General features: G+C 36.7%; 1 protein-coding gene and 1 non-coding gene across 2 annotated transcripts; one reads left to right on the top strand and one right to left on the bottom strand.

Moving 5' to 3' along the window:
* Window positions 1-661: 661 nt before the first annotated feature.
* Window positions 662-770, bottom strand: LOC131252432 (small nucleolar RNA R71). Its single transcript, XR_009174453.1, has one exon. It is a non-coding gene; the product is annotated as a small nucleolar RNA R71 (small nucleolar RNA).
* Window positions 771-9,104: 8,334 nt separating this feature from the next.
* LOC131252098 (adenosylhomocysteinase-like) lies at window positions 9,105-9,818 on the top strand. The gene has a single exon (XM_058253001.1). It carries the CDS (start codon window positions 9,330-9,332, stop codon window positions 9,600-9,602), a length of 273 nt encoding a protein of 90 aa, XP_058108984.1. The 5' UTR covers window positions 9,105-9,329; the 3' UTR covers window positions 9,603-9,818.
* The last annotated feature ends 1,652 nt before the right edge of the window (window positions 9,819-11,470 follow it).

Raw genomic sequence — 11,470 nt, 5'->3', positions numbered from 1 at the left:
TGTTTTTTGTTTTGTAGGATCCTAACATAACAACCCTAATCTGGTAACCTCTTCACAATTCTCTCTTTCTTTTCAAAATTTCTTATTTACTTTAGTTACCTGAAGGCTGAGAGTGTTTTATGCCCAAGTGGGTCCATGATAACACTCTACATCTTTTGAGTGGAGGATTAGTTGAAGGTTTGCCTATCCATCGCAGGATTAGATACCACTTGAGACCCTCTGAGTCAATAAAAGTGATGGCTGTAAATCCACCTCAACCTCTAGTTGAAAAAGTTCAAGATGAAAACGAGGTGCATAACGCACCCCCGCTGTTTACTCTACGAGATTATTTTACAACCAGCGGGGGTGAGTACACCTTCCTTCATGATATTCTCATTAAATGCAAGAATCGTGGATATTAAACCTAGAATGATATAAATACTTAAATTCCATGGACTAGAATCTAAAAGTTCGTACTTGCACATCAAAGAGTTTAATGAGATAGTCACCACATTACACTTTCAAAATGTATCTGAAGATATAGTGCAACTAAAATTGTTTCTCTTCTCATTGAAGGAGAAAGCTAAGACATGGACGCACTCTTTAAAGCCACGATCTGTAGGCACATGGGTCGAGATGACTCGGGAATTTCTCAAAAAGTTTTTTCCATTTCATAAAACTAACACTTTAAGGAATGTAATTATGAACGTTGCCCAGAAAGAGGAAGAGACCTTCTTTCAATGTTGGGAAAGGTTCAAGGATCTCACAAATTCATGTCCACACCATGGCTACAAAATACGGCAAATAAGAAGCTTTTCCTATAATGGATTAACTTCACCAATGTGCCAATTTGTCAAGATGATGTGTAACGGTGAATTCATGAATAAGGAGGTTAATGATGCATGGGATGATCTTGATCAATTGCAGAAAACGCACAATCATGGGATACCTCCCCAAGAACTACCACTTGTAAGCTTACTCAATAAAAGGAAAGGTGATAAATTTATGTTTTAAAAGAAAACGATGATATAAATGCAAGAGTGACCAAACTTACAAGAAAAGTCGAGGCTATGAAATTTAAGAAGGCAGAACTCGAAAAGGCTACGGAAGTTGTTTGTGGTATTTGTGCTTGTAATATACATACCACTGAGAATTGTCCAACAATTCCTATTTTTTAAGAGATATTGAATGAGCAATCAAATGCCGTAAACAACTACCAAAGACCTTTTAGAGGACCCACCTTGAACACATACAATTCCAGCTACAGGAACCATCCAAATTTCCGTTGGAGGAATGGACAAACGGCTAACCTACAAGAGGCCTTTACTCAAATTTTAAATCAAAAGAGGCCTCAAGAGGATATGGTTCAAAAATTCATGCAAAACTAATAACTATTCAACCAGAATATGGTACAAGCATTACAGGATATCAAAACAATAATGGAAATGTTTACATCGTCAATTCAAAGGATTGATTCACACTTAGCGAGTGGGGATAAAGGGATACTTCCAGCCCAACCTCTCCCCAATTCAAAGCCACAATGTGAAATTAGTGACTCAACCTCTTCAAATCAAATGGAGCAAGCCAAGTATATCAACACTCTTAAGAGTGGAAAGACAATTGACAAATCTATTGCAGTGAGAGCTGAAAAGCCTAAGGACCCGAAAGAAAATGAGAATGATAGACCTAGCAATGCTCCACATGAGTTAGAACTGAAACCTCAAAGTAAGCCGATTGCGTCATTCCCTCAATGACTAATTGCACCAAAACCTCTAGCTAAATCACATGATATTCTAGAGGTGTTAAAAAAAGTGAAGGTCAATAATCTTATACTGGATGCTATTAAACAAATCCATTCATATGTCAAATTTCTGAAAGATTTGTGTAATACCAAAAGACGACAAAACATATAAAATATATTTTTTTTTAAATAGAAAAAAGTGAGTGTCATCCTCAAGTAAGATGTACCACAAAAATGTAAAGATCCTGGTAGCCCAACTATCACCTGTATAATTGGGAATCACTAGATTGAGCATGCGCTTTTTAACTTGGGTGCGAGTATAAATCCAATCCTTTACTCGGTTTATGAACAATTGGGTCTAGGTGAATTAAAACCCACTTGGACCACATTATAACTTACTGATCATTTAGTCGGTGTACCGAAAGGGATGATCAAAGATGTGTTGGTCCAGGTTGACAAATTCTACTATCCAGTAGACTTATTGTCTTGGATATTCAACCCATCATAGATATGAGCACTCAAATTTCTGTCTTTCTTAGTTGTCCATTCCTTGCTACATCAAATCCAACATTAATTGTATGAATGGAATTATGAATTTATTTTTCAGAATATGACGTTGAGCTTAATATATTTTTCAACATCAGCAAACAGTCAGAGGATGTCGATGATACCCACAACATTAACTTGATAGATTCTTTCATGGAAGATAGATCACTTTTGATTCTATACTTTGACCCACTAGAGATGTGCTTGGCCCACTCCCCTGATTTAGATGATGACACATTAGGGAGATGAATGTCATGCTTGATGCTACGCTGGTACTTGAATTTAACTGGTGGAGGCTATAATTTGAGAAATTACCTCAAACTAATGTAGTGCCTCTACCCTCTAGCCTCAAAGTACCAAAGATTGACCTAAAACCTTTGCCTACTGATCTTAAATATGTCTACTTAGGTTAAGATGAGACATACCTAGTGGTGATTTCTTCTCACCTTGAGAAAGAACATGAGAGTATGCTTATTTCCACTCCCATTGAGCATAAAAGAGCCCTTGAATGGTCGATTGCAGACCTCAAGGGAATTGACCCCTTGATTTGTATTGACTGCATTCACCTTAAGGATAATTCGAAACCTCCCAGTAATTACAACATCGACTAAATCCAAATATGAAGGAAGTGGTTAAGGTTGAAGTGCTTAAGTTGTTGGATGTGGGTATCATATACCCTAAATCCAACAATCAATGGGTGAGTCCAACTTAGGTCGTTCCCAAGATGTCCAGAATCAACATCGTAGCCAATGCCAACAATGAACTTATTCCAACTAGAGTCACTATTGGTTGGAGAATATGCATTGTCTACAGGAAGTTGAATACCGTCACAAGGAAGGACCACTTTCCTTTGCCCTTCATTAATCAAATTTTGGAAAGGTTAGTCGATCACTCTTACTATTGTTTCCTTGATGGGTATTCGGGCTACAATCAGATAGATATAGCCCTTGAAGATCAAGAAAAGACAACATTCACATGTCCCTTTTGCACTTTTGCTTACCGAAGGATGTCATTCGAACTATATAATGCCCCCTCCACTTTTTAACGATGCATGTTGAGTATTTTTTTGACATGGTGGGGCAATATTAGAGGTCTTCATGAATGACTTCTCTATTTTTGGTCTATCCTTTAGCGAGTGTTTGGAAAATCTTAAAAATATGCTGAAGCGATGTGAGGAAAAGAATTTGGTTCTAAATTAGGAGAAATACCATTTCAGGGTTCCCAACGGGATTGTTCATAGACATATAATTTTGTCCAAGGGAATTGAGGTAGACAAGACTAAAATTAATCTTATCGTTAACCCACCTCCACCCAATAGCATATGTGATGTGCAATCCTATGCTAGATTTTATAGATGATTCATAAAGGACTTTAGTCATCTTTCTCATCCTTTATGTAATCTCCTTCAAAAGGATATATCATATGAGTGGATTGAGCAATGCCAAGAAGCTTTCACTAAGTTCAAGGGCATGTTGACTACCACTCCTATCATGCAGCCACCCGACTGGATCATACCTTTTGAGATTATATGTGATACATCTGACTATGCTATTAGGGTAGTGTTAGGCCAGAGAAAAGAGAAGAAGCCTTATGTAATACATTATGCAAGTAGAACTCTAAATTCTGCCCAAGTGAACTACTCTACTACAAAGAAGGAACTCTTAACCGTAGTGTTCGCTTTAGACAAATTTAGGTCCTACTTGATCAGATCTAAGATCATTATTTATATTGATCATGCGGCGCTGAAGTACCTTTTTTCTAAGAATGATGCTAAGCCTTATTTGATAAGATGGATCCTTCTACTTTAAGAATTCAACATAGAAATACGAGACAAAAAGGGAGTAGAGAACGTAGTGGCTGACCATCTCTCTATGCTTGAGCTCCTTGATTCCCTTAAGCAAACACTGATAAATGACATGTTCTTTGACGAACAATTGTATAAACTCTCCCAGTTACCTTAGTTTGTTGACATTGCGAATTATCTTACCACATGTTTTACACCAACATATTGGACTGTGTAAGTTAAGAAAAAAATCTTCGCTGAGGTACGTAAGTTTTTTTAGGATGATCTTTATCTATTGCCCAGACCAAATTTTAGGAGATATGTGCTAGACAATGAACATTGGAGTGTCATCTCCTTTTGTCACTCTCAGGCCCATTGTAGTCACTTTTCTGTTAAAAAGACTACGGCCAAAATTTTACAGTGCGACTTTTACTGGTCAACTATGTTCAGAGATACTCATGAGTTTTGCAGAACTTGTGAGCATTGTCAGAAATTGGGAGAATTATCCCATCAAAATATGATGTCACTAAACTCAATTCTCATCATTGAAGCATTTGATTGATGGGGCATCTATTTCATGGGGTCATTCCTCTAATCTTTTGGAAACATCTACATATTGTTGGTAGTAGACTATGTCATTAAGTGGGTCGAAGCGATCCCATGCCGAAATATTGATCATAGAACAATTATTAAATTCTTAAAAGAAAATAACATTTCCTGGTTCGGAATGCCTCGAGTTATCATTAGTGATGGAGGTTCACACTTTTGTAATAGGCTATTTAAGAACTTAATGAAGAAATATGATCTCTCATAAGGTTAACACTCCATACCACTCGCAAATAAGCAGGCAAGCTGAGATTTCCAATAGGAAAATCAAACAAATTTTGAAAAAAAATGTTTAACCCTAACCATAAGGATTGGTCAATCCATTTGACCGATGCTTTATGGGCTTATCGTACAACTTTTAAGACCCCCATTGGAATGTCTTCCTTCAAACTTGCTTATGGGAAAGCTTGCCACTTGCCTATAGAATTGGAGCATAAAGCCTACTAGGCTATCAAAAATCTAAATTTTAACTTGGACAATGCTGGCTCGCTGTGCAAACTTCAATTAAAGGAATTCAAAGAAATCTAGAACAACGCTTACGAGAACTCGAGAATTTACAAGGACGGAATGAAGGTATTCCATGACCGGAACATCCTTTGGAAATCATTCACACCTGGTCAAAAAGTCTTTCTGTATAATTCTCGATTACATCTTTTTCTAAATAAGCTTCGATCTCATTAGACCGGTCCTTTCACTATTACTAATATCTATCCTCATAGAGCTGTCGAGATAAAGAACCTGATGAATGGCGATGTTTTCAAAGTAAACGAACATCGACTAAAGCTATTTGTTGAAAAGTTTGATTAAGAGGATATGTCCATACCTCTAATCTATCCTATGTATCAAGATTGACCTCCTAGTTTAATAGAGGTGTAGTTAATTTTATTGCTTTTATTGGATTTAGGATTGGGATAATTTGTTTATTCAATAAGTTTAGTCTTCCTACTAACCCATTTACATGTTGAGAACTTTGGAAAAACTTCAATTCTCCTTCTCCAGGTACTACCTTTCCATCACTTATCCTTTATTTTCGTTGTCTCATGTGCATTGCATCCTAATTTCTTTTACATTGAGGACAATGTAGATTTTAGGTGGGGGTGTGGATTAGGTAAACACATAAGTATTTTCTTAGTCTTTGAGCAAAAATTTTGTAAATTTTCAATTTTTTCAAATTAAAAATTTGTTTGGAAAGTGATAGTTTGTGTAATTAAGAATGCCTTGAGTTTGATGATAAGATAGAAATTGAATTTTGAATTGATGGATTTTAATTAACCGAGTAGACTATTATCTAAGTTCTTTCATTTAATTGATTAAGAGAAAATTTGAATATCATGTTAACCTAAATTACAAGACACATTCAATGTATTTTCTATAAATTGTGCTAGAATTTCTGATTGTTAGTATGTGAATCATTGATAGGTGTTGAGAATTAAGTCTAGAGAATTTTGTTCACCTTAAAAAGATGAAAAGAACTAGTTAAAAAATAGAGAGATCGACAAAAAGGTCATGTATGATGAAAAGACTGGAAAATATTGAAAAAGAATGAAAAGACTGAAAAGACTGAATGAATAAAAGTGACCGTTGATATAAAATTAAAAAACTAGAAAAAGTAGAAAAGGGGGATAAGTTCAGAATCAGTACTTAATTATTGAATCAATATTGAGGTGATGAACATGGCTAACATTATGAAACGATAATACTTTTTTGGAAAGTAAGTTAGAATTCACTAAGCATATTGGAAAAACTTTATATAGAACTTATGCTCCTAAGTGATTGATAAAGAACCAATTTGATTGATTTCTCATGTGATTTGGATCTATGTTTTCAAAATTTCACTATTGCCTCTTTGAATTATACTCATTCATACTTGTTTGCACAAAAGATTTTTTTTCTGAAAGTGGTTTAAACGTTGAGAATTAAAGATTATGTCACACATGTTTTGCTTGGGAGTAGCAAAATGTTGGTTGGGGGTGTGTGTTGAGTGTCAAATATTGCATATTTCCCCCTATTTATATCTTGGTTTTATGAACATGATACCGTTTAATGGGTATATTTTATACATGTTTGTATTGCGAGGTGAATTTAGGAGCTTAGATTGAAAAAGAATGTTAAAAGCTTAGATTTGATGCTTGAGAATCACCAAGGCAGGGAATGGATCTTAGGAGACTAAGATTGAAGATTTTAAGACCCCAAGATCCAAGGAAACCAAGTGGAGAAGGAAGGAAGTCGAAAGTGCAAAGTGTAGAAATTCACACTGTCTATGTTATCGAAGGTTGTTTGATGACATCGAAGACAGTTCGATGACATCGAAGAATTACAAAAAATCAAGTCTAGTTATTGGACTAATTGGATGCAGTTCTCGATGACATGAAGCCTTGTTCGATTCCTTGAAGACCTGTTCGATGACATCGAACTTTTTGAAGATTTTTGGAGTAACTTCCTAGAACACTCTAGACATTCTTGATGGATTGAACACCCTTTGATTACATCGAAGGACTGTTCGACGACATCAAACGTAGGTTCGATGACATGAAAAGTTACGCAGTGCGAAAGGCATTACGTAGTGCAAAAAGGCATGACTTCTGAATTCAAGTTACGTTCGATGACATCGATAGCGTTACATAGAGTTATGTGGACTGCATAAATTTGAGGTGGTCTTCCGATTTTAGACAGATATGGATATAAATATAGGTTTTCCTAGGAGTTCTAAACATGAATTAGGTTTTGAGAAGTAGAGTAAAAGGTTGGACCAGCCCCCAAGAGTTTTTCTTCTTTTATTTCCTACTTTTAATGCTTTCTTTTATGGTTATATATCCAATCATGTCTATGGTCGGCTAAACCTCTTAGATAGGGCTAAGAGGTGAAGCTCGTAGCATGTTGGGATGATTTTCTTATTTTAATTCTTATTCTTATTGAACCTTATTGATTTTTAGTTTGATATTAAAGGAATATTTTCATTTTTCTATGATTTATTGTAACTCAAATTACAATAGATGTTGTGATAGCTTTGAATATCTTCTTTTCTTGTTTTGAGATTGTGAGATTGGTAAATCCTATTGTTCACCATCATCTCCTGGGCGTAGGGTGATGGGATCCCTTCCAATCCTCACAATACTCCTTCATGTGTGGTTAGGTCAATGAAAAGTTCAGATTTGGTATAATTGATTTATCTTCCAATTGGATAGGATAGGACTCCAATTCCAATTGTGTTTCATGAATCAAGTAAGGTAGCATCCTGATAGCTACAAGTGGATCCTTGGCACCCTAATTCCTTTTTGATTATTGAAATTCCATTCATAATTACTCCTTTACATTTCAAATTTAGATTTGGATCTTTTTCTAGTTCTAGTTCTAATTACTTTCAGAATATGTACAAGATTAGTCCCTGTGGATTTGACCTCGGCCTCACTGAGATTATTACTACATCGTGACCCTACACTTGGGGTTGTGAACAGAAAGTAAAGGATTACATTACGGAATTAATGTAACTTGCTTGACAGGGAAATGAAATTGCAGTTTGCACCGCACTAGTAGAAGTATGGAACTATTCTTATAGTCCTAGGGGGTTGAATAAGACTTTTTAAATGATTATACCAAATAAAAACTTCTCTTACCTAACTTAAATGATTTACAAATAAATTTAGCAAGGCAAAATGTAACTCCAATGGCTTCCAAGCCAGTTAAAGGGTCCAATCACATAGGCAGCTTAAGATATACCAATAAAGCAATTAGCCTATATCATAGTGAGCTTGTGTGTGGGAAGTGCTTCCTATCAATCAAATAACATTCATTCAATCATACACTACAAAAAAATCGAGTAAAGGCTACGGACTTTGGAAGCTTTTGGCTACGGATATAAACCGTAGCTATTATGCTACAAATTTAATCCGTAGCTAAAACCTACGTAATTTGTAGCTAAAACCTACATCCCACCAGATTCTTATTAGATATTGATGGAGCTTAAGGGGCTCCATGGGGCCGTTGGAATATATATGTTTTATCTAAGCCATCCATAAATTATAATATATAATTTCAATGGATAAGCCCAAAAAGTAGGTAGATTGAAGGTCTAAGTGGGCCACACCATAAGAAATAAAAAAAAATGAATTTCAATCGTTAGTATGTTATGTGGTCCACTTACAGCTTCGATCTAACTCCTTTATTGGATCAACCGTTAAAATAATCAGTTAAAATGAATGGACAAAGTGGATAAATAACATACATCATGGTGGGCCCCACGAGTGCTAAAACTAGGCACTTAAAGTGTCGTCTGTCACCCCCAAAATGAAATCCCGTCCGCCCTTATCTTTCGTGCGCACCATCTCTGAAAAAGAAATCCATCTATCTCTCTCACGCAAGCGCCCACCTCCTGAAACCCAAACCCTCTCTCTCTCTCCCCCTCTCCTCTCTCTCTCTCTCTCTCGCACTTAGCCTCTACCTTTCCCTCGCCCTCTCTCAATCTCTGATGATCCCTCACCCTCTCTCTGTTTCCCAACCTCTCTCTCTCTCTCTCTTTCTAGGGTTTTCAAAACCCCATTTCGCCGCAAACCCACCATTGATCTGTGAGCACACCCTGTGCTAGGGTTTTCAAAACCCCTTTCATCCAATCCTCATAACCATCTCGGCTCATCCACCAGCTGTAGCCTTTGTCTAATTGCAATTTCTTCTCTGTTCATGTGCGTCATGATCGCTGACAAGGTTGCTGTAGTTTGTGGGTACGGAGATGTTGGCAAGGGCTATGCTGCTACCCTCAAGCAGGCTGGTGCCTATGTGATTGTGATTGAGATCGACCCCATCTGTGCTATCCAGGCCCTGATGGAAGGCATCCCTGTTATGACTCTTAAGGACGTGGTCTCGGAGGCAGACATCTTTGTGACAACGACGGGTAACAAGGACATCATCATGGTGGACCATATGAAGAAGATGAAGAACAATGCCATCGTGTGAAACATTGGGCACTTTGACAATGAGATCGACATGCTAGGGCTGGAGATGTACCCAGGTGTCAAGCACATCACCATCAAGCCATAGAAGGACTGGTGGGTCTTTCCTGAAACCAACGTCAGCATCATCGTCCTTGCTGAAGGCCGCCTCATAAACCTTGGGTGTGCCACTGGCCACCCTAGCTCTGTCATGTTGTGCTCCTTCACCAACCAGGTGAAAGAACAGAGCTTTTTCACTTTTTAAAATTTTAATGTTGATTCAAATCAATGGTGTTCTGTTTGCCCACCAGCAACCTGTCCATTGATTAATGGACCACCCTTTTTAGTGATCCAATCCAGTGGCTCCCAGCATGTATTTGTGAACTAAGAACATTCCCCCATTGAACAATTATAACTATCCTATTGAACCATTAAAAAAAAAAAGAGATCTATTTATTGTTTTTTTGAAATAAGTTGACAAGAATCATAATTTGTAAGCTTTAAAACTAGGATTCGGTAGCCTTGCAATCAATAGATTGATTGGTTGGTCTACATATGATTCAGTAACCTTGTAATTGGTAGATTGATTGGTTGGTCTACATATTGCATTTGAAGGCTTTTGTTCTTTGTGTTCATGAAATCAAGTGATGCCCATGTACTCAAGTATTCATGTTCATATTGCATTTTCTTCTAATATTATACCAACAGTTTTGTGTGTTTAATACATTTTGGCACTCTCATTATAATGTGATAGGTTGGTATACCTGTCTTATCTGCCATAAAAGCTAAAAGCTTCAAGGTATATTTGCTAGCATGAGAAATAGGTTGGCATTTATTAGGCTAAAATTTTGCATGATAGAAGAAATAGAGATTGGTCAAGATCTGAAGCAAAAACTCACATTTTAGGGCTGAATGAGTTAAAGGAAAAGGTTTTTGAAGCTCATAAAAACTGTTTTGCCTCTATCACATCAAACAACATAAAGCTATTTTACTTGAGGAGGATTTTGTTTGAGGAGTTTCTGAAGAACCCTGAGACATTTGAAAATAAAGTGATGGATTGCTTCGTAAGAGTAAAATCTGATCCCAATGGCTTCTATTTGCCAAAAATGTGTTTTCAGCTTGTGCAAATTACTGGTTAGTATGACCACACTTCATTTTGGTATGCTTTGATTGGAATTCCTTTCTGTTCTCGGATTTGCAGCTCGTGATTTCCATTTTATCCTCTCAGGCATAAAGAGGGCTTCCAAGTCTTACAAGATAGGAGAGATTAGTACATAAATTGTCCTGAAGGTGTCTAATTTGATGAAGGATATTTGCATTTGCATGGTATCAAACGATGACTTCTCCGGGGTAAATGTTGTCACCAATCGCTTTTGTTTTAAAGGTATTGTGGCAAGTATACTCAATAGTTGATCTCAATTTTCATAAGCTACTAAATTAATTGAGTTGGAATTCAGCTAGAGCGACTCAGTTTAGTTGATTCCGAGTATGAAATCAAATTGCATTTCTGTAGAATTTCTTATGCATTGGTTGACTGGCCAATTTCAGAATAGGTTAGCAATTTAGGGGCTTTCAATGAGAAATTTAGGACATCAGTCCATGCAAAAGCCATTTGGTCCATTCGTGTACCATGGAAATTATTTCGCTCCACCATTTACTTCCCTTTTTTCGAAAGATTCCATGATGCCCTTCCTTATGGGCGTATAATACACGAATTCCTCAACATTTTTTTCTTCAACATGTTGTGGGTTTTTAAGCCTACTATCAGTATATGTTTGCAGATTTTTATTGATCTTGTACTTGAAGACATTAGGTCGTAGAATCTGTCTATGATAAATCACTAGAACTAGTACATATCAATGCCCATGCAAGCACCATCTCTTAGAATTGTTC

The sequence above is a fragment of the Magnolia sinica genome, chromosome 7, assembly GCF_029962835.1.
Source record: "Magnolia sinica isolate HGM2019 chromosome 7, MsV1, whole genome shotgun sequence".
Taxonomy (NCBI): domain Eukaryota; kingdom Viridiplantae; phylum Streptophyta; class Magnoliopsida; order Magnoliales; family Magnoliaceae; genus Magnolia; species Magnolia sinica.
Note: the sequence above shows the minus strand (reverse complement) of the source record. Positions and strands in the feature narration are given on the sequence as shown.

What these genes read in the sequence shown, in the direction of transcription:
- LOC131252098 (XM_058253001.1), top strand. Translation starts at nt 9,330, where the DNA reads ATGTGCGTCATGATCGCTGACAAGGTTGCTGTAGTTTGTGGGTACGGA.